The 24,075-nt window shown below is 39.5% G+C and overlaps 1 protein-coding gene across 1 annotated transcript; it reads right to left on the reverse strand.

The window, feature by feature from the left end:
• Window positions 1-2,620: 2,620 nt before the first annotated feature.
• LOC118688387 (transient receptor potential cation channel subfamily V member 6-like) lies at window positions 2,621-24,075 on the reverse strand. The gene is made up of 15 exons (XM_036385912.1): window positions 23,945-24,075; window positions 14,496-14,593; window positions 13,964-14,086; window positions 12,933-13,073; window positions 12,300-12,398; window positions 11,926-12,101; window positions 10,899-11,045; window positions 8,389-8,601; window positions 7,982-8,068; window positions 6,846-6,922; window positions 6,494-6,659; window positions 6,138-6,204; window positions 5,242-5,510; window positions 4,394-4,500; window positions 2,621-2,888 (listed from the first exon to the last, which is right to left on the reverse strand). The coding sequence occupies exons 1-15, from the start codon at window positions 24,073-24,075 to the stop codon at window positions 2,621-2,623; spliced, it is 2,169 nt and encodes a 722-aa protein (XP_036241805.1).

Consider the following 24,075-nt stretch of genomic DNA (forward strand, 5'->3'; position numbering starts at 1 on the left):
AAGTCAAATTCCAATAGGAACCAGTAAGAAATGTTTTTACAGTGAAGGTGGTGAAATACTGGAACAGGTTTTCCAGAGAAGTGATGGATGCACCATCTCTGGAAGCATTCAAAGTCTGGTTGGACAGAGCTTTGAGCAACCTGATCCAGTTGAAGATGTGCCTGCTCAGTTTCTGGGCTACATGACCTTCAAAGGTTTCTTCCTTCTATGATTCTATGATTGTCTATCCTATTTACATTAGGCAATTCCAAAGTCAGAAAATCAATCACACAGTTCTGATGCTGCTGTTTGCAGAGGTTCTATGCAGGAAGTTTGAAAGCTAAGGATCACAGGGTGCAATTTTATGAAAGAAGGCACTTGGAGAGCAGATACCAAAATTAAAAAATGGCTTACCACTGGTAACTGAGTTAGGTTCTGCCTCCTGCCATGTCAAAGTGTTGTTTTAATATCTAAGATCAAATCACTCAATATTTATAGCAATGAAGAAGAATGTAAAATCAGAACCAGGGCTTACACATCTGGAACTTCAAACTACCATTATTATTATTATTATTATTATTATTATTATTATCATCATCATTATCATTATTTTGTGACAAGGGCGAGTTCTTTTGTAGAAATGACAGTATGTGGTTCCATTGTAACTGTATTTCAGTGATTTTCAAACTAGTAAAAGTTCTACTGTATTTGGGGCCAGGGATAGCTATGACCTGAAAATCCTTAGTTCTCCCCTTCTGGCTATTGCCTATTCACTATGAAATAAAATTAATCTACAATCAGAGCAACATTTCACAGTTCTGGTTAATGTACCACATTGCTCCCATTTCCTTAGATCACCAGTGAAAAGGCCAAAGGTTTTCGGAAGGACTGACAGCACTTCAGTGACTGAGACCAGGCAACACCTTCAATTCAATAACATCAGTCAACTCAAAAGCATACAAGCATACAGTCGAATTCCAGAGTGACATCCTTCTGTTTGTCTTCCATTAGAGGACAAAAAGAAAAAAGCATTCAAGTAAGAGAAAGTGGGCATTTAAATAAATACACATGATTGCAAAGATCATGATACTCATTACAGCACCTGCAAGTGAGAAGGTGTAGGAGAGGTTTGCAGTGATACTTCAATACAATCAGAAATCCACTGGATTCAGTTTTTTTGTCTGCTTTGTTTATCACAGGGTGATTTTGGCTCAAAGTCTAGTGCTAGATAATAATTTTAATTTCTTAAACAAAAAAGTTGCTGTTACTAGTACCGTTGGAAGGAAATGTTATGACCGTGGATTGCTTTCTGCTTAACTTCTGCTACTGGAATGAAACTCCACACTCCTGAGAATACAAAAAAAACCTGAAATGACTGTCCATTTCTCTGAACATTTCTTCATTTTTTCTTAAAGTGGCCTGAGGCAGATGATAAACTGATAGACTGGCACATGCCTGGAAGGGAACTGTTGATAATTGTTCATTGGACAGTTTTAGACATTCATCCAACTGGTTCACTGTTCAAATCAGTTGTTCATTGGACAGTTTTAGACTTTAAGTTGTTCGTTGGATGGTTTTAGACTTTCAGAGAGAGACAGAGCAAGCACCAGTTTCTGAACTGTCTCTGCAATAGCTCGTATTCATCTATTCAACACCTCCTCAATATTTCTTTCTGTGTTAAATAGGAGCTCACTACTCAATCTTGATGGCTCAGTTATAAGTCAGGGAACTCTGGTTCAGAAACCTATTCTTCCACAAAAAAAAAAAAAAAGACCAGCTTTAGCTTACTTGGGAGACAAATATCTCTGCTGAAATTTCACACTGCTGAAAGTCACCTATCCAGGTCATAGACCCTCTCAATTGGAAAAGAAGTTCCCACTTCAGAATCCTCCCAGGAATAGCAATCACATCTTTTCAAAAGCTTAAAGTGCATTCATGTTACAAAAAATTAAAACAAACAAAAACATCCATCACCAATAAAAAATCCAAACAAGCAAACCAAACCAAAACAGTCTTGCTAAGCCAGAAATGTTGAAATTGCAGTTAATGGAGACTGCCTTTCTTCAGAGGGCAAAATCTGTCAGGCCCTGAATGCCAGCTGAGTAGTTACAGTCCTTTTCAAACATCACAGTGTCAACAACTACCTTCATTCCTGAGATCAGTTACAGGATTTGTGACGTTTGGGGGAGTTTGGGGTTTTTTTTCTGTTCTGTATAAAATCATAAATCAGAACTTCAGTCATTCTTTGCTATGGGAGCCTTGCAATTTTGTGAAACTTGGATGGGAAGATTTTACTCTATGTAACAGTCTGGAAGAGGGCTTACTGTGATCACTTCATTGTAAATGGATGAAATCCCATTGCAGGCTTCTTTTGATCATTTGCATAACACAGCTCAACAAGCCCACCAGCTCGGTGCAAATATCAGTGCAATTGCAGAGACACTTTTAAGTAGGAGAGAAAAAATTGCGTTCTTTTGTCATAGCACAGATGTCATGAACTGCTCACAAAATCTTCACCAGCAGAGTTCTCCAAGGCTGATGAATGTGTGTGGCATGATGGGGAGTGCATGAACAGCTGTAGAAGACAACTGTCATGGCAAAAGGGCCACTTCATATATAGTGGAGTGAAAATAGAGGCTTCTTAGACATCATAGACCTCCTCATCCACAGCAGGACCAACCTCTCCACAGAGCTGGCGGAAGGTGTTGCGCCTCAGGATCTCCCAGCCACGGTGAGAACTAGTTCTGGATGTGCTCCGTGACAGTGACAGAGCAGACATTTCCTTCTTGCACAAGGTGTCCCCGTTGGTTTCCAGCTTTTCTGAACCTTTGTCATCCCTATCCTGAACCTTAAATGCCTCTGTGTACCGCATCATCTTGTGCTTGTTGGGATCAACCCTGTCTTCAATTCTGGAAGAGGATTAGAAAATATAAACTGAATGAAGCAGAACAGTGATAGTTCATCAACAAAACCCCTCCAAAAAACAAGGCTACTGACACAGATATTCCAGAAAAATCTGCACAGGAAACTGATTATAGGCAGGACACTAGAGGCTGCTAGCACAGTTATCTCCAAGACCTTTGTCCTCATCATTGACTTCAGTACCTTTGTCTGCCCATGGTGATTTGCCCTTTCCATTTTGCCAGCTGTAAGCAATTGGAAGACCTTGATATATGCATATATTCATATATATGCACATATTAATTTATTTTCTCTGTTCTTGTCTTTCCTCCTCTGATACTCTATGGCTGCTAGCCTCAGGATGTCACTCATCTCTTGCTGAACTTTTATTTAACTGCTCCACTTCCACCAAACCTCTACATTACTTACAGACTGTCTTCTGAATTACTATCCCACACATATATAAGGAACACCCATGTGATTTGACAGAACTAAATCACAGCACTCTTTTCTCACAGCATCCAGAGAATAATTGGCATTCCCAATTATTCCCAGTGACTTTGTGGGACGTTGCTCTTGCAATATATTTCTATATTCCATGCCTTGGACTGAAAGTTGCATATTGGCACCACTTTAGGTCTGCTTTTTCTGCCCAGTAAATAAGAAAATCCACAAGGCTCAATATGTCTGCAAAACCTACAGTTTTGGAAGTCCTGTGCAGGGCCAGGAGTTAGAATTTGATGATCCTTGTGGGTCCCTTCCAACTCAGGATATTCTATGAGTCTATGATTCTATGATTCATACAGCCACCACTCCCCCTTCTGGCTTTATCAGCAAAAGATGGCACAGTTAGAAAAGGAAAATGCTTAAAAGTTATTTCTTTTCTTACTCAGCAAAAATATTGAATAAAATCAGAAATAATGAGAAATTTAGTGTTATCCAGACTACTGACAGTTTTTTAGTTCAGTGCCTAAACTGAAATCCTGGACCTGTGCCTTTGCCACCTGACACAGTCATTGCAAAATATAACATATTTACTAGGTTCACTTGAGAAAGAAATTTTGATATTAATTATTCCCTGTTCTGATTTTGAGTCATTCACAAGGCAGCTCAATGCTGTTGAATGCCTGATAGATTGATTCTGCCTCTGTCATTTTATGTACCCAAGGGACAGGGAGAGCCAACCAAGCCCAGCAGTGAAGTTCAGTGATAGTCATTACAAGAAGTTTGAAAGAAAAATTCAGGTCTTATAATGCATGCAGTTTTCTGTCCAATGTGACTACTGGATGAGAAGGCATCAGCTGATTTCACAAGGAAATGCACAGCAGAGATTTCTGAAGGGGACAGTGCTTGTCTATCTATCAGTCACAGACAGAAAACAGACTGGGGTCTCTATTCTGTAAGGACAGCACTTCAAACACTCCCCAGCCAACTGGAAAGGCTCTTTATTTACATCCATACATTGGGTTCTTCTCGCTGGATCCTGACATGCACACACTCCAAGGGAACTCACCTGAGATACCATCGGTCCCCCAGCCCGAACTCCCGCCCACAGATTCCCGAGCGGGGCCAGAGGCAGCGCGGCAGCTTCCGCTCCAACATCACAGTAGTAGCAACAACCTTTGGAACGAGAAAAAGGAAAATGCTCAGATGAATTAGAAAAAAAAAATCAGACTCTCTTTCAAAAATATTCGTTTCATCAGCACTGACCCATACTGTACTTCATTACAGCTCTTTAAGGGAAAAAACAATTATAGAGTCTATACTCCATTTCAAATAAGGCAGTAACTAATTTAGGCCTACCTGTGACATGTTTTGAAGAAGTAATGGTGGTCTTAAAACTCTGTTCCATTTCCTTTCTTTTATACCTCATGGAAATGATGAGGCTAATTAATTGCAAGCTAGAGAAGAGTTAAAATGGGTATCTATACCCATTTTAATTGTCATCAGAACTTGCACTGTGGCCACATGACTACATTTTACCATTTGTCTGACTTCTTTCTCACAGAAAAGCAGAGAAAAAGGATTTCCTGTTGATTAGCTATAGAACTGGCTTAATTTCTTTGCCTTTTGACCAAGACAGTCAGGCCAACTTCTTTTAGTGGATCGAAAGACATTTCTGGCCTTCCTGTAATCATTACCTAGTGTTCTATCCCCCCTTATTAAACCCCTATAATTATAATTTAACTCTCAGTTACACAGCAATGCGATTTGCAAAAAAAAAAAGATGCAACTTCAATTCTATTTAACAAGAGATTCCCCACAGGGAACAAACTTCTAGGGAGCCTGAACAAGAAAGGCTTGATGAGCTTTTAGCTGCTATTTGAAATAAGGTAGGAATGCCCACCTTAACTAGATTACCTGGGCTCTCCAGAGCTCATCCTGCTCGTGGGCCACTCTCCAGTGGGTGTCACCCATCATGGCAATTAACAAGTTGAGCATCAGGAGGGTGGCAATGATGGCAAAAGCAAAGTATACCACGCTGTACATAAAGGGCAGGTCCACATCATAGTTTGCAGGGCCATCAATGATAGTAAGGAAGAGCTCAAAAGTGGTGAACAAGGACATGGGGTAGTTGTAGAACTGCCCAAGGTTTTCAGGGTTCTCTGTCTGGAAGATGATGTAAAAAGCTGGAAGAGGAGAAATCAGGAAAAAAAAAGAGAGAGTTTAACAACAGGAATCACATTCCAGAAGGAATAACAGAATCCTATAAGAGATTCTGACCAAAAAATGGTCTGGGCAGGACCTGCATGTGTTTCTATGTAAGGACAAATCACTGATTAGAATCACTGGTCTCGATGATAAAATGACCCAAAATCACTTTGATTATTTATTTATTTCTCAAAGTAGTATTTTTTTCATCCTCGAGAATATAATAAAGCTATGTGTGTTAATCAATTTTTCCAGAGAAAAATATAATAAATGTTAAATATAAATATATATTTTATAAATATATAAAAATATAATAAATAATAAAAAGTTCTTAAATCTTGACTTAAAAATATATGGAATTATCTGAATTATCCTAGTTTCTACGACCCTGGAAAGAGCAAGAAGTGAAAACAAAACTCATGGTTTGAGAACAGAAGTCAGTAGTGGGAAAATGACCATGCTCAGAGAAATACAAGCTAAACATCATCACCAGTTTTCCCAGCTATTCAGAAGTCAATCAGATATTTAATCAAAACCCACATTCTTAATTCATACAAAGCAGTTGGCAGGGGTAGCATATGATTATTTTCTCTTTGTAGACTCACCTGATGCAAAGCCTAATATCACCACAGCCATGAGCCAGCAAAAGCGCATGAGATCTCCAAATATCATCTGTAGAGCAAAGACAGAGCCACCATAAGGGCCAACTGTTCCACCAAGGCACAGTGCCACCCCATGTAAACCTTTCTCCAGATTATAAGACCATGAGCAGACTAAAGGAAACCTTTGCACTAAAGAGAGAATGTGAAAGTTCTAAAACGCTCTGTGCAGACAAGAACCTGTCCATTTGGCATGAATGCAAATTAAGCAAATAGTCCTGAGGGGGCAAAAAAGAATTCTTGCAGTTCTCCCTATCTGCAAAGAGGTGCCAGGATAGCCCATATTTGTTTGTGTCTCACACCTTCTGGATCATGATGGTGAAAGGTCCGAGCATCTGGAAGCCCCGAGCGAAGTACATGACGTTGCACCACCCCAGCACCAGGGCGAAGGACATGGGCACCACCTCCCCAGTTGTGCTGGTGAGGCGCATCACCATGGTCACCAGGATCATGCAAGCATAGGTGATGCTGCAAGGAAGAAGAGACAGCAAAAAGAAGTTCAGTAAAGGAAATATTAGCTGAGCCATTAAGAGAAATAAATCCAGAAAAAGAATACTCTAAAAAAAATGGAGAAAGTGACTCATCTGGCAAAAGAGAGCAGTGGAGAAAATGATAGACAATATATTTATTAAACTTATTATGTTCTATACTTACACAATTATGTGAAAAGGCCCTCCTAGGATTGTTTGTCCAAAGTATTTTGCTGCTCCAACTCTAAGGATATCTGGAATCTAAGAGAGACATCCTGTAAACTTAAGGACTCAGACAGTTTCCACAACACTACTAAATATCATAGCAACCACCAATATTCACAAGTTCTTAGGGTCAGCCCCATCTCCCTTTGATGGATCAATTTCTATGCTACTTTAAAATCAGCGTGGTTGAGCCAGGTGGGCACTTCTTGGGATGAGACCGAGACTGCTGAAAAATCTGAGAATGCTTGGGCAGATTGAGAGACTTGTCACAGAGAGATGCCTCAGTAATAAAGACAAAAAAGACCTTCTTGGGAAATCAAAGGATTTTGTTATAATTCACACTGTGTTGGTTGCAGACTTAGCCCCAGAGTCCTGACTAAGCACAGGAAGAAGGACTTGTCCTTCTGGAACATACCATAGAATTACCATAGAATCAAAACTACACACTGCACTCAAGCTGAGGTCACAGCATTGCAGAGCAGAGAGGGGGCAATCACCTCCTTTGGCCAGGTGTTACACTGTGCCTGATGCACCCTATATAGGCAGAAAGCTGCTTACAAGACCTGTTTTATTTTCAGTTCTTCCTGTCATCATTTTTTGAGTTTTCTCAAAAAAGTTTCAATCTTCTATTTCCTATTACAATAAAATCAAGTGGGGGGTAGTTGAGAAAGGCTCCTGTTACAAGTCTGTAGAGTAACTGACCTCCAATTAAATACATACTTTTCTGTTTATGCAGAGAAATCACTTTACCCAGGAGCCCTAAACACAGGAATATTTATGGGCGCTGGGTGAAGCAACATCTGGGAGTCAGCTGGACCATGGATGGTGCTAACAGGAACTGTGGATTACCCTGCAGACAGTATTTGAGAGTGTAACCAATCCTTCTAATTGCTTCTTCCGCACCTGGAGCCTTACTAGGACATTGCCACAGTCTCTCTCATCTAATAGATACTGTTGGCAATGCCTATTGCCATAGACCTATGCTGAAGCACTCAAGCAAATAAGCCCTACCAAGTAGTGAGCACAAATCCATGTTTGTCTAGTAAGTAAAATCTGCCTTGATGAAACCTGAAACTGTACAGCTGTTTCTCTTACCTCAAGGACCAAAATTACTACAGCTCCAATGACTGTGATCAGCTCCCCCACCAGCCTCAGCTCATCCTCATATGCCACATATGATTCCTGAAGAATAAAGTTAATGAAAATCAAAATTAAATTTTAAATAAAGTGAAAGTAAATTTTAAAAGAGGATGGAGGAGGAGAAAACCTGTTGTCACTTATAATAAACATGAGTAGACCTGGCAATGCCAGAGGAACCAGCCCAGCCACAGCAATGGAGCACAGAGCACACCTCCTATTCCTCCCTGACAAAGGTCAGCTGGCTGAGAAAAGGGAGGAGGACAGCTGCAATAGCTGAGGACTGGGCAAGGATTGGCCTTTCCAGTTAAGTAGGTTAGATGGGAATTGCCCAATGGGGGCTCTGACTCCTACAGCCACAGTACCTGGAGCATTTTCTGGACATAGACTGTGTTGTCCCTGCTGCTGGTTCTGTTGCCCGTGCGGGGTTTGAGGGGCCGGTAGACGCAGCACATGGTGAAGCAGACCATGTAGAGGATGTAGAACAAGGCCAGGAAACAGAAATAGGGACGACCATACATGTTCCACTTCAGGCTCACCAGCTCCTTCACAGGTGTTAGGTCCAAGATCTGGCGTGCCTGAGGAAGAGAGAAAGAAGGAATTAATTGCCAAAAGTGTGTTGTCTCATAAACAGCATTTGCAAGTTTTCTGAGAGAGTGTTAACAAACTATTCTCATCTGCCCTATTAAGCATTATGAAACTGAATTTACTTTGCAAAAGTGGAATGATCTAGCGGGCATTGGATTTTCCCAATCTGACAATGAAGAGCTTTGGAAAAAAGAAATATATCCTGCAGAGAACAGCTGTTGAGTACCAGTGGAAAAGCATATTAGATACTGGAATAAATTTGTCCTCTGTGTAGGAACATAGAACTGAGGATGACAGAATACTCCTGTTAGTACAACAACACAAGTTTCTGTATCACTTTAAAATAAGAAAACTGAAACATTTTCCTAAAAGATATTTGTACTTGTCTGATGCTCTATGGCTTATGTAAAAATACTGCCTTTTAAGTTTCTGCCTTATTATCTGGATGATAATTGAGTTGCCTATATCAAGCCTTCAGTTTACACTAGAAGACTGACAGAGCACAAGTAGGAGAGACAGGTGTACGTTACAACCTATGAATTTGAGCCACACACCACACACTTTATTAAATATTTCTAGGCTTACTTTCTGTTGTTTAGGGGACTACTGCAGTAAGTGAGAAGAAAATGTGAGTCAAATTGTTGTGACTGGATTACTTTAAATAAAAACTACTTAATGCACTCTGGATGTTTTTCTTCTCTTCCTACAATGCCCTGTTTCCTCTAAGTCAGCCAAAAATTGCTGAGTGCACAAAGTGCAGGGAATGTTTCCATAAATGGACAAGACTCCAGCAAAACTCTTGAATGGTCTATGAAACATCATAAAGGATCAAAACTGCTTGAGAGAGACTCCACCTCTGGGTATTCTGGTTTCTGCAAAAGTCAGTATTCCAGAATTCTTTGCATAGGAGAGTATATTTCATTTTCAAAGGAATAATACAAGTTTGAAGCTTACTATAATCTTCCCATAGCTTAGTTCCTATCTATTTTTTTTTACTTTTCAAGCACTTCAGGATCAGAAAATATATCTTAGTACCTATGTATGTATGCATTCCCCTTAATACGAGAGGAACCTGCTTCTGTCTGGGGGCTAAAGGTGCTTCTCTAGTCCAATACTGAATTGGGAGGGGAAGATGGGATGGGCTCACATGTGGCATTCTTCTAGAGAGACAGCAAACATTTTGGGCTAAACATATAAATTGCAAAAAAGAATTACTAGCTATGCATCAAAAAATTGCAACTGCATATAAGGAAGAGCATTCTGGAAAATAAAGCATTATATCTCTTGATATTTGGGGACATCTTATCCTCTGAAATTAGGATTCTTGGATCTGCATGCACTATATGAATGTTTTGGGATAAGAGAGGCCCAATATTCTGCTTTCTTTTTAGAATTATGGTTTAGTCTTCTAAAGCAGACAACTTCTTAGCCTGTTATATTTTTTGACATGGACTGCTTTTCCCTGGATTTCTATATGTATCCCCACTCACAGAAATTTATGATTTCACATAAAAGCAAATGGGAGCTCCATAGACATAGCAGCTCCATAGCAAAGCTCTCCAGTAGCACCTTCTAACTTCAGTTAGAAAGGTTTGACTAAAATTTTGATAGGTGGAAATAATACAGGATGGGCAGAACTGTGCTAATTGAAGTGTCTTCTGATTCATTTCCTGTCCTGTTAGGATTATTTAAGGTCATTGCAACTGATGGGGTTGTGTACCTTGAAAGTCCTAGGGAGATCTATCAAAGCTCGCCATTACACTCAGCTATTTTTGTCTTATTAATCCCTTTACAAGCTTTTAAGCCTACAGCAGAGATAATTCACCCACTTTGTTTTGAGTCATAACCTGTCATTAAATGAAGGGAATAATAACAGCAAGTGGTTTTTAAATGCACTCCAGTTTAGGATTTCTGAATGTACTCCTGTCTCACAGGGATATTCTGAGAGTTAATCAGTATCATAGGTACAGGAAGATACTTGCTAGAGCTACTCTACAGGTTCTTAGTGTATCTTTGAGCCTGCTGAGAGAAAACCCTTTTCTGTAGTTTGTTCATATCTAGTTCTTTCAATAACCTTCAATTTTCACACCTCAGAAGAAACTGTATGTAAAAGCATCAGATGTAGCCAGACCATTAATAAACCCCCATACTTCACGAGTCCTCTGCAGCTCATGGTACTAAGTCCTTGCTCTATGGATTGTATCAGTGAGCTTGAACCCTCAAACTCATCATTATTCCCCTTCTATAATCACCACGGTCTGCACACAGAATACATGCAGTGCAGTACCTCTCTCTTCTTGGTGGATACTATGAGCTCAAGGAAGGACTGATCTTCAGCCCAGGAGTCAATCTCTGTGATATCATACAGCACAGTGCTCAAGGGGCCAAAGGACCAGAGATTCTGCTTCCGCTTCTGCATTAGGTATTGAAACATCTGAGGAGAAAAGAAGGGAGGCAATGATATAGGATATCAGAAGCTTTCCAGTATATAGTGTATTTGCAATGAGAACAAGTAAAGTTGTTCAAAACCCTCAATTATGACATGTTTTCCTTGAACTTGGTAGCTGTTGTGGTTCTCATATCTCTTGGGAACAATTACAGCAGGTTAAGAAGTGGAAGAAATTTTTCTGATTCCCATTTGATTATTAGTTCATGCTTGACGTAAAGGATGAGTTATTTTTACTCTATATTCTAATCAAACTACTAAAGTTACTTGACACAGTTATAGTTCCTGACAATAGACTTCAGATGGAATTACATGTTGATTAGAAAAAAAATGTTTTAATACTCTTCTACAAGACATCAAAAAAGTGGTGTGACAAGGGAAATGATCCTGTCTCTTGTGAATCTACAGAAGTAACACTAAACAACTTTGACTTCTCAGTGAGGGGAAGGATGAGGGTTTGCATTAAATGCTAAGATTTTTTCTGTGAATAAATGCCTGTGGGTATCCAAAGAGGTTTCTCATGTGTCACATTTAAAGTAATGAAATCTAGACAAACAAGACAATAATTTCTGAGAGTCTTTTGAAAAATTACTTGGGTTAAATGTTAACATTTTCTGTTAACACCTGTTTAACTCAAATGCTCCAAAAATTGGGGAAAAATGTCTATTCTTTAAACACTCATTTCTTTCATTAGGATAAAGAAATTTCTTATAAGGGTTTTTGGGACCTACATAAGACTTCTGGAGAAAAAATCTTGCTATGTATCTCCTACCCACTAAGAACAGGCACAAACACCCTTGCTCTCAATGATGTTATTTCAAGGTCTTCACTTCTTTTGCACAGAGGTACCAGCATCACACAAACTCACCACAGTGTTGCCCTCAACTCCAGCCAGTTTGAATGGACTAAGCCCCTCATTGTTAGGAATCAGTTCAAGTGACCCTGGTCCCTCTTTGTTCCTGTCATAGGAAAGTATCAGGCTGTACATGTGGCAGGCAAACGTCTTATTAGGTTGGAGAACCAGGATGTGAAGAACAGTGTTACCTATGAAGGAAGCAGACTGGATGAAGCATCTGGAATAGCCTAGCCCTGTGCAAAGACTGAGAATGGACTGATGGCTTTTATTTTCCTCATATTCCTCATCCCACAGCTGTTTCTACTGAGAGAAGAATATTTGCATGCATGGATGACAGCCTGAATTAAAATGTCCAGATCCACTCTGTTGAGCCCCACAGCACATACCCAGAGAATCTTGAGCTTTAATGTCAGCTCCATTTTCAATGAGCAGCTGCACAATTTCCTCATTTCCCACACAGGCAGCAAAAGATAAAACATGTTCTCCTGAAATGAAAGGAATGGGGAGAAACAGCATTAGGGATCCAGGAGGTAGGAGAGGTTGAAGCATGCTGAGGGAAAGCTATCCATGCTATGAAGCCATAGGATATGAAAGGAGGAATTACTTTAGGTAACTTGTAAATTTCCTGCCCCACTTCTCATCTTAATCAGAAAGGTTAAAGAAGACCTGTCCCACACAACACTAAAAGGAAGAAATGTTCTTTTCAGTGGTCTACCTCCATAAGTAGGTTGACAAGTAATTTGCTGCTAGGAAGACACTATATTACAATTTTTATACAATACATGTATTTATTTGCATACATGCCAATCTATTAAAATGTGTATTGTTTGTATTCACATAACATTCACACACTCAGAGGAAGTCTTACTCTCTGCTAAAAGGTGTATGTCTGATGACACTTAGAGATAGGAGCCTCTGCTTATCCACTTTAGATGGGGACTAAAGTAAGGCTCCCCATGTCCCCTCACCACTCTGCTGGTTCCCTCCTATAGCAGCAAGGGGAGAAGTTAAGGCTGTACCAAAATAGAAAAGGTTCTGGGAGCTGCGCCTGAAGAAGTGCCCAGTGGCCCTTGCTGTGCTGGCATTGGCTCCTCTCTTAAGCAAAGCCTTCACCAACATGGTGTTCTGGTTGGCTGCTGCAATGTGGAGAGCTGTCTGCCCTGCAAGACACAGAAACAAAACCATGTCTTTCAAGAAAGCAACTTCAGGCTGATCAGCAGCCTGCAGTTCACATGTTAGTCATGGTAAATGGACAGCAGCTACAGGAATTGGCTTTGAAGTTATCCCTGTTGTGTCCAAAGTGTTATGCTAGAGATTTTCCAGACGTTTCGTTCTACTTATATATTTTCATTAATTTACTAAAACTGACTTCAAAATTGCCAAAAAACCCCAACAGGGTGCATTCTCTAGATTTTTTTTTCTAGGAAAAATCAAGACATGTCACTCTCTCCTGAGAAGCAAACAGAAAGTTGTCAGATCGACTATGCTTCCCTTCATAAGAAATGAAGATAAAGTCAAGACAAAACTCCAGAAGACTTCCTCTAATCCTTCAAACTAGGCTTTAGAATTTTAAAAACCCCATTATTATTATTTTGTTGTTTTTGAGATTCAGACTGGAATTTCTGTGTACTCCATCAGAAGCATTCTTTAAAAATCTGGGTAAGAGTCTAGCCTTAAAAGCAGTGACCACATTTCTCATTTTCTCAACCAAATAACTACTTTTTCTCCTTTCAGAGAGGTCAGGCAGATATCCCTTTTTTTACAAACAAGTATGTCAGAAAGCAAACTGTATATATCCTTGCAATCCCTTTCCAATCACTTGCAATTCCCTGGTCAAGGCCTTTGCATGTTTGCACATGTGTACTCATGTTTAATATAATTCCACCTTCCAAGAAAGGTCAGAAGCCATTTGCGTGTTGGTTTTGCTGTGCAAGAGGTCAGCAACATATTGAACCAGGAACTGTATAAGCCAGTTTCCCAAATGTACAAGTAGTACTTCCTCTCCCCTCCTACAGGGAATCCTGCCCATCCTTATTCCCAGTGATATTACCTTCATAAAGTTCTGATGTCATCCGCTCATTGATAAGCTCAGGAGCTGCTTCCATCAGAGCCACTGCTGCCTCCAAGTTATCATACATGGCAGCTACATGAAGGGCAGTCTCTCCCACCGCGCCTAGAAACAGTAGGACAAGCATGAGAATCGTCGAGACGTTCAACTGTACAGAGAGCAGAAAAAAAAAGGGCAGAAATAGATTCACTGAGGTGTGGTATTACAGGAGGGCTATGTCCTCCCTTGAGCAGTGCCTGGTACAGCCACACGACTGCACAGTCTCTGTCCTTCACTTCAACAGAATCTGAAAACTGAGCAGAAACTTAAGGTGTCTGTAAGTGATGGGCGACCTCAGGCATGAAGTAAATGAGCACAACCAATTCAGAAAACTCACTTTGTTGCAAGGCTGCTGACATAGAGTTAAGTCATCTGAGGCTGCTGATGCAAATGTTTTAGCAAACTAACAAGCTGCTCACTGTAGGAAGTTCTAGCCTTCCACAGAAAACCATTTTTCTCAAGTAATCCCAGTTACCTCTCTGATAGATATCACATGTTCCGTCAGTGAGAAGTTTCCTAATGGCAGCAAGGTTGTTCTCTTTGGCAGCCTGGAGGAGTGGGGATTCCCAGATCCTGGAGTCAAGAAAAAAGTGGCTGATAAGGAACAAAGTCAAACACACAGTGCCTCTCTCCAGAGCTAGCATGGCCTTTGCTGAGACAGTTTGTATCCTGAACATTTTCACTGAAAAATCAGCAATGCACATCTACCATCTGAGGTATTCTTTGAATGCAAAAGAGGAAAAAAAAAAAAAACAAAACAGGAAAAAGCAGAGCAATGCAATTCTAAAAACACACCTAAATTCATCTCTTGGTTTACTGGTGCTGAGCCATATGGTGGCAGCAGAGGGAAAGCTGCCTAAACCAAAATGTTTATTGTTTTTATATCCTACTTTTTGAGGCACAGAAATAGTGAATGATGGGTCATTGAAGCCCTTCTGCAAGGAGTTATCTCAGGAGCCAGAAAAAGCCAGTTGCTTCTTCACACAGCACAATCAATTAAGAAAAGGTTGTTGTCTGAATTGCTGCCATAGTGGATAGAAAAGGGAAAACAGGAATTCCATCTGTAACCTGGCAACACTTCCTATAATTAAGAGACTGAGCTCTGAAATGCAGTTCTTCCATATACAAAGTTATGGAGAAAAATTTGACAGCTTAGCTATACTACTTTTTTCTCTAGTGCTGAGAGAACTGAGGAAACTGTTGAGAACTGAAATATGTTCATGTCCTGGGAAAGAGCATGCACTCAAACAAGTTCCAGACAGAGTGGTTCACTTATAGCTGAAGCATGTCCTCGAGTCTTCCATGAGGATCTGGGTTATTTGAGTGTATCTTTTGGGCTTGATGAAGAATTTCCAAGTACAGCCACCAAACTTCACTACAGCAAGGTCTTTGAAGCAAACAACAGGTCAAGGGAGGTGATCTACTCAGCTCTGGTGAGGCCATACCTAGAGCCCTGTATCCAGGTCTTAGGATCTTCAGTACAAAAACAAATTGAGCTACTGGAGAGAGTTCAGCAAAAGGCAAAAAATTATAATGGAACAGAACATCTCTCAGATGAGGAAAGGCTGAGAGAACTATGACTGTTTAGTCTAGAAAAGAGAAGGCTCAGGTGGTGTTCCTATCAATTTGTGTTAGTACCTGAAGAGAGCTACCTGCAGTGTTTGCTCAGCATCCAAACAAGGTTTGCCAATGTTCGAAATCATGAACTGACCACACAAAATTAAAAAAATAACAAAATCTACAAAATTGAGGTAAATATTTCTGTTATCCTTGAGTATTTTCAGGTTCGTCTTTTAAATCATAAATTGAAAAATGGTTTGAAGTGGGCTTTTAGATTTCTTGATTTTATACAAATAAATAATTATAAGTATCCATATTCAGGAGATAAAGATTAAAGGGGAGGAAAGCCTCTCAAACCAAAAGAAAAAAATTATGTCTCATGAGTTTTCGGTATGAAAGAGAATCCTCTCTCCCAACAAGACAAGGTCAGTTTTAGATCTCTGTTCAAATTAAAATTTTGTGCTTTTATCTCACCCCTGCTGTTTTCTTGTACAGATATTTAATTTGATCTTAATTATCCAGCGTGGCCCAGGTCAGGCTGCAATGTGTGATATGGAATAAGTCTAAGGATTACAGTGGAAAATGACAAATTCAAGCTGATATGAACCAGCCCTTGTTTTTCTACCAGCCTCTATCTGGTATCCAGTCCCTTTACTACTATCTAGCAACTGGCAATAATTGTCTTAAGCACTCCTCCCAAAAATCCAAAAACCCCCGTGGGACAAATACATTAGTCAAACCATACACCTGCAGATACAGTAAATTCTTCCTCCTGGTGATGTTCCATGTATTCTGGCATTATTTAGTTACAAGATTTTGGGGATAAATCCTATATAAAGCAATAGGTGCCTTGCATTAAGTGGTAACGCTGATGTGAGGATACATTACCTGTGGATATAACTCTGTTATAAGCCACAATAAAACCCACATCAGAGACACAGAGAATAGGAATGGCCCATTGCAAAAAATGTCTTCTTGCAACTCAGGGATCTTAAGTACAGGACAGTTTAACAATAAAACAACAGGAAAGCAGGCAACATGAATTATGTGGCTCACAGGAATATGTATTTCTTGCTTTAAATTATCTTATGAACACCAAGATACTGAATCTAAAAGAAATTTATATGCTATTATCTCTGGATTTAATCAGCTTGAAATGTGAGAGTTCTGCTCTCCTTTACAGTAGAAAGACACTGGAGAGACTTGAGAAAATTTGGGGGATAAAGCAAAACAAAAAATATCAGAATTATACAGATAAATAGAAATCATTTGAGTAAGTGTAAATTAAGGGACATGGGCTACAAGTAATCGAAGCATAAGTGAACATCATGTTTATCATTCCAGAAAATGAGCACTTCCTGTCACCAAAAACACCCCGTTGTCTAAGTCACTAGAAACTAAACTAGAAAACCCCTCAAATGCAGAGGAGAAATAAAAACATTCAGGATAAAAAGAACCATCCTCAACAAATCAGGGAGCCATTCTGAGATATTTTTATATGTCCTTCACACTCCCAGTTAGGGAAGTCTTCCTTCTATAGCTTACTCATGCGTCAGTTTCATTACTAACTAATGACAAGATGATTTGATGAGGAGATTGCATCTAGGACCAAACAAACAGGAACTAAATGAAGAGGCACTCTAAGCAAAAGTCTTAAGATTCGGTGTTAGTGAAGTCAGCTTGCCACCTCTGCCACTATTTTGGCTAAGACAGACTCTGTGGTTCTGGAAAAGACAAGTTTCAGAGGCAGGAAGTGGGAACGAGGTGGGGTTTCAGTAGTATAAACAATGCTACAATTAATATGTTGATACTTTACTGGGTAAGCCTTTATCCCTCAAATGACCTCAGAGAGAAGGAAGGATTGGGCAAGAGACGACATGGGAGGACACAAACACAATATCTTTCTCTCAAAAATTACCAAAGTTCTTGTAAACAATGAATTAAATCACGATACTGCTATGAGGAAGGCACCTAAAAATACTATGCACAGCTTTTGGAAACTGAAGGCAAAATTGTCAAACATTTCTTCTTATTGCAGCAACCTTCAACTGGGCTTAAAATGCCAGACATCTCAGGCCAAAGAGCAAACCAGAAGAGGAACTCAGAAATGCTGGCAGATGTCATGGCACACTGCTTCTGAAGTCTCAAAGGTTTGTGAGTTACATGTTCCTGGCATATGCTTTTACTCTAATTTAATTTTCTGTCTGATAATTGGAGAAACATTTTAACCTCATTTAAAACATACCGTTCTAATTATCAACTAATTTTTAATACATTGCAGCAATGTACTGAGCATATAAATGTCAAAAACTAGGGGAAGCAAATTTGCTAATATAAAAAATTAAACAAAGTCACCTGAATTTAGAACCTTCAAAACATTTTCAATTATTTAACTTCTGCATATTTAACCAACTTTCTTTCTGACAGATCAAACACAGCACAAGAGTTTTGCATTTTACTACTTGGGCCCCTTTGAGTGTCAAAGCAGCAGCTGGCAAAATCTGTAACTTAAGTCTCTTAACAGAGCTTCCTACAGTAGATGCTTAGCTTCCAGAAAGTACCATTATGTCACTGAACAGTGAGGCTGGCTTTCAGAAAACGATTCAGCAGACATATCCGGACTCCCTGAGACGATAATTCAGCACATCTAAGTTAAGCTCCTCTTCTAATGCTGTTCATCCCTTTCAACAGCTATGGAATCATGGAACACTAAGCTCCTGATTTACCCAGCTAAGTGAAGTTTGTAACACTAGGCAGACTGGATGTTGCCTTACAGGATCAGTTTAGGTTAAGCACAGCTCAGTAGCCAACCAGTAATTCCAAGGGGCAAGGAGAACCACAAGAGTATCCTCCTGGATGTGCTCCTGGGTTCTTCTTGCTGAGCTAAGGAATGTGTCAGTGTGGAGGCATTAGTGAGCCTTGGCCATGCCTTACTATCAGCCAGTTTTCTTCACAGGTGATTCCATGAGGTGCTCAGGAAGCCGTGAGCTGTTTTTCCAATATAGGTGAGGGCAAAATCAGGAACACCCGAAAATCCATTGTGAAACAAAGAGAAGATAAAATGTAGGTCAGATTCTGACTGAGGGAGTCATGTAAAACAGTTCTAAACAAGGTTAAAGATTTCACAAGCACTTTCTGCTGGTAATATGTACCCTTTTAGCTCCTTAAGCACTTCTTTTGGAGTGCAGCCTGCTCATTTCACTCATGGAGAGATAGAGAATGCAAAGACTAGTAAATAAGTCTTAATTTCATTATAAAAAGAAGAATTTGGGTTGCTATGATTATTCTTTCAGAACAGGGAAATATGTTAAGTATGTGAACTGTCTGGACAACAACCAATCTGAAGATTCTATTTCACGACTGAACTCACCAGAAATGCAATGAAGCATCTCTTTCTGTTCTTCCCTTATCAGATTCTACAACTTCAATCATTTACTATATGGAATTTCCCCATTCTTTGCTCTAATTTGCTTCCAGCTTCAAGCTTTATGCCCATAGAGAGTCAGTTCCTGGGGTTCTCAAGTGGTTATTTTAACCTAAGATATAAATTCATCATCAGAATATTATATTAGCTTAAGATTCAGTGTTTCCCTGTTGTGCTCAGAATATCCATGCTCCAGAATGAATCATGAAATTGCCAGAGGAGATTCATGTTCTCCCCTCCTTCTGCTAGCATGTGCATGTAAAAGTGAGAAAGCCTTCAGGAGAGCAGAGGGCTGCTCAGAGGAAGCCAACCAACTGAAAGAGGATCAAAGCAATCACCTAGCAAGATGCCAAAGAAGGAGTTAGGGAATAATTGCCCCAAGTGAAAAGGAGACAGATAACAGGGGCTTGGACAACCAACAGGGTCAGCAAATTTCTTCAGCATCAGCAACAAGACCCAGCACCTGGGACCTCTTCCTCATGTATGTCAAAGCCCCTTCAGCTGAGAGTAAACAGAGCTTCTCTGGAAATAAATTAAACAGGTTAATAATTGCCAATGTTACTAAACAAGAAACTGATAGGGAATTCTTATGCTGTCAGATATTTAACTATCTGCCACACAAAGCAATAGAAATCTTGATCAGTCATTTCCAGCAGGGCATTCTGCTTGCATAAACATATTGTTTTTTTCTAATTCTGCATCTGAGAGCATTGTAAGAATAATCTCATGCTAGAACTGTTTTAATTGTTCAGAAGTTGTTAGTTGTTATTTATTATCACTGAAGCAGTCATAAAAGAAATTTTTTCTCTGATGTATAACTTCATTTTGCATCAAAACTTCCAGCCCTCCTCAAGAGGGATTTTCTTGCAGTTTTATTCCAGGTTGTGTTCCTCACCCTGTGTCTAAAAATTTTTTTTCCAACAGCTTTTGATTTTTTTTTAGGGGGGGGGGGGTGGTTCAGGGCAAAAATTTCAAGTTTTCTTCTTTATATGGAAACCTATGGTCAAGTTTAGGAAATCAAATAACTTCCTAAATCTACAAGCCTGAGATGCATCTTAGGCTGAGATTGGGTGTGTGTATGTCTCTACATTGCTGGGGAAACACGACTTCTGGAGGATCTTTACACTTGTGAAATTAGGGAGATTGTTTTCCGTTATTAGTCTCAAAACTTGCATTAGGATGAAGGTGTATCAGTAGAATAAAAGACCAGAAATGCTGCTATTGATGCTTTTGATTTTATTTCATGCACAGCAGCCAATTGTTCTTTGCATCTTGACTACTCAGAAGCACTGTTGTTGAAACAAGCTATAAATGAAGTGCTGGAACTGAAAGCTGGCATCTTTATTTGACTGTCACTTTTGGGAGCAAACAAACCAATTAATAGTGACAGGCATTATGGATTTTAAGACAGGACAATCCTACGTTAAATTGTGGGATTAAAACTCAGTAATGTTGTTTAGACAAATGAGCAGCCAAACTATGGGAACATCTCATTCACTACCAGCTTGAGAAAGATTTGTGTAGAAGCTCAAGGCTCTCTGTGTCCCTGCACAGCTCTTAAACAAAGCAGTTCACCTGCATTAGGCTGAGCTGCTTCCTTATTTGTGCCACATTTGTTTCCAGGGTAAGCAAAGCACCTTGCTCTGGGACACTAAAGAGCCACTAAAGAATTTGGAAACTGAAGGTTTTATTGTGACATCTTTGGAATGACCATAGCTCTCTGCAAGTTATGCAAATTGTGCTTTACTTGCTATTTACCAATCAAAGTTATGAATACAGGCAATAGCAGGAGGAAAAATACTACGTTATTGTTATACATTTACAAGTACTGTTACCATGTACTCACTTGTTCCAATTTATGTATTGCTTATTTTTTATGAGCAGTGCAATTCTCATAGGCTGGATTTTCTAAAATCACATTGTAGAAGGAATTTGTTCACATTTCCTTGGAAACTCTTGCACTGAAAATAATTTCTAGAGGATCTATTACACTGTGACAGACATGTGATCCTTCTTCACCTCTATCAGGCCCAAATTTTCATAAGCATTCATCTTTCTGTTCTCCATCATTATCAATTATGTTGAGGGATTATGCTCATAAGCTTCAGGCTGTGCAGATCCCAGAGTTTGCTTCCAAAGATGATTCTAGAGAGGACATATGAGATGTGACCACTGTCCCTGGGACTCCACATTGAGCTACAGGCTGTTTAAAAAGGATAGTCTTCAACAGAGAGAAACCAGAAGATTAAGACCAAATAAACTCTAAGTCCTCTTCAGTGTTAGGAGACTGTATTGCATTTTCTGAACTTGGATTCCCCTGGGGAAATATTATAGAGTGCAACATTAACCCCTTTCTGTGAATAATGCTGAGATCTACTGCTAGTAAGATTCAAAGGACTGTTTTACACCAAGAAAGAGAATGAACATCACTGCCAGGGAAGGTGACAACTACCATAACAATCAGTTTTCAGGTATTATCACCAGTCCTCAGACAGGAAAAAAAAGCCTTGTTCTTCTCTTGCAGACTTTCTGTGTGTGATCAGAGAATGCCAGTTAAACAGTAACATATTTACCACTGGGTTTCAATGAGACAATAGTAGAATTCAATCACTGCTAATTACTGTATTTATTCCAACACCATTTTCACTAAGAAGAACTCAAGCTGAAGCCACAACACTGCAGTTCTATACCACAAAATGACAGGACACAGCAAAAGCCCTTTTGGCTCACAACAGTTTTTCCACAAAGAGGTTTCCCAAGAGTAGTTCCCACACACCAGTCACCAAAGCTCTTCCTGCTGTGTTTTTCTATCTGTACATAACTAAAAATGTGAAAGCAATAAAACCAGTCCTCTGCAAAATATTCATTTTTTTTCTCTCCTCAAACTCTGAGCATCCCTGGGGACAAGAAAGGAAAGAGTAGGATAATAGGAGGAAGAGCTGGTCCTGTCCCTCTTTAGCAAAAGATTTTTCACATATTGGCACCATGTAATTTGTGACCAAATAGCAGGAGGCTAATCCATGTTAGTTAAAAGCTGTGGGAAATATATAGACCTAAAATGGAAGGGAACAATCATGTCCCCATGCAACCCTGATTTCACAGAGAATATTGTGCTCACTGCATCTGTTTTACAGGGAGCTTTATAAAGAAACACAGAAAGTTTACTTCAGGGCCAGTGGGATTGCACTACAGTGATCTAAGAGAAGTTTATGCAGAAGGGTTTATACGACCAACATTTTTTATGTTTTCCTCCATCAAAACACAAGATGCTCATGGGCCTGTGGCACATAACTCATGAGGAACAATAAGCAAAGAGAAGTGGCAATCTAACAGGAGCCTGTGAAAGGGACCAACAAAAAGGAAGGGACCAAACCCCTCTTGGCAACAGCAGATGGTAAACAAGGGACAGGAATATCATCAAAATCAGGTTGAATATTTGGGAAAAAACAAACAAACAAACAAACACTTTCACTAGGAGGTTACTACAGCACTGCAACAGGTACCTAAAGATATGGTGGAATCTCTGACCTGGGAAGCTTTCAAGACTGAGCTAGACAGAGCTTAAGCAATGTGATCTCTTGCTGGCAAGAGTTCAGCTTCAAGTCGGAGGTTAGATGGAGATCAGCAGAGCTTCCTTCCACATCTCTTTGACTTAAAAATATGAAGATAATTTTATAATCATAAAAAATGATGTATTACAATTTATTGCTAATTAGTATTAGTTATTAGTATGTAGTCAATATAATTAATTTGATATATTAATATATTTAAGCTTCTATTTTGCATTCATTTGGATCTTACATAATCTGCTGAGAACTTATTTTTCAGTTACCTATGATGCTTTTTATGAACACATCAAAGTGTAAACAATTTAGCATTCCACAGAAACACTATTGTTCCCATTGTCCCTCCCATTTTAAGTGTATTTAAGTCCCACTGCCCTGAAGTAAACTGGAACAGGCTTTATTACTTGGTCAGAAGCTAGATAACAATACAATTCTTTCCCCAAAGGTGTACTTTTGTCCCTCTTAATCTTCTTCTTTGCATATTTCTACACATTTATGTATATACACGTATGTATAGATAGATTTTGTCCCACACAGTCACCTTTTTGTCCCCACAGATGTTCAGAGTTATGCATGGAAAGAAAAAACAGATTTTACAAGCAACTTGAAGCAATTTGTTATTTGAGTACTGAGCATTTGTGCATGCAGAAATGACAATGAAAAGCAGATCCAGCTGTATTTCCATGAATAGTCCCACATTTCTGTGTGTGGAGGGAGCAGCCCTGCACAGCAGTAACAAACAGCCTTCAGTGCTCACATGGGAAGACACAGCCAATCTTCTGGATAATCTAAGGTCTAAGAGGAGTCACTGTACATGCTGTCACCAAGGTCAGAGGTCTGAGAAACCACAGTCTGACCCAGGAATTGACTGACCCCCCAAAACGTTCAAAAACATTAAGCCTACTCTATCCCACAGTAAGAGCAACCTTTAGAGAGACAGAAAGCAAAATCCTGACAAAAAAGCACCACTATTTCAGCTGACTGCAGCCTATGCATCACACACACTCCTAATATAATAATAATGTTGATGATAATGATGACAATAATAATAACAATTAAAAACAAACCTTCATTATTTTCCTGTGAGTTTTGCCAATGAAGCAGGAAAGACAAGAGAATACATTATTAATTTGTGACTGATGTCCTGCACTCAGGGTAATTCAATTGCAACCTGGTAAATCTACCTGTGAAAGCAGATAAGATTGGAACTCCAGAAGCATTCCACCTTGAAAGAAGAAATCTGATAGAGAAAAGTGCTCCAGGGTTGTTTAAAGTTTATCTACTGGCAGAAAAGCCTAAGGGGAAAGAGTGAGAATCAGCTACAGGGAGAGCAGCAGAAGGAAGAGAAGACAAGAAGGCTGAAGTGCACCGTACCTTTTCTGTTGGAGTAAGTAGATTTCATCCAGATGTTTATCCCAGGATTTTTTGCCTTGCAGCTTCTGACTTAGTCCATTCCATATCCGGGAATAGAAGGGATTGCTCTCCCCAAATAAAGGGACCCCCAT

The sequence above is a fragment of the Molothrus ater genome, chromosome 2, assembly GCF_012460135.2.
Source record: "Molothrus ater isolate BHLD 08-10-18 breed brown headed cowbird chromosome 2, BPBGC_Mater_1.1, whole genome shotgun sequence".
Lineage (NCBI taxonomy): Eukaryota > Metazoa > Chordata > Aves > Passeriformes > Icteridae > Molothrus > Molothrus ater.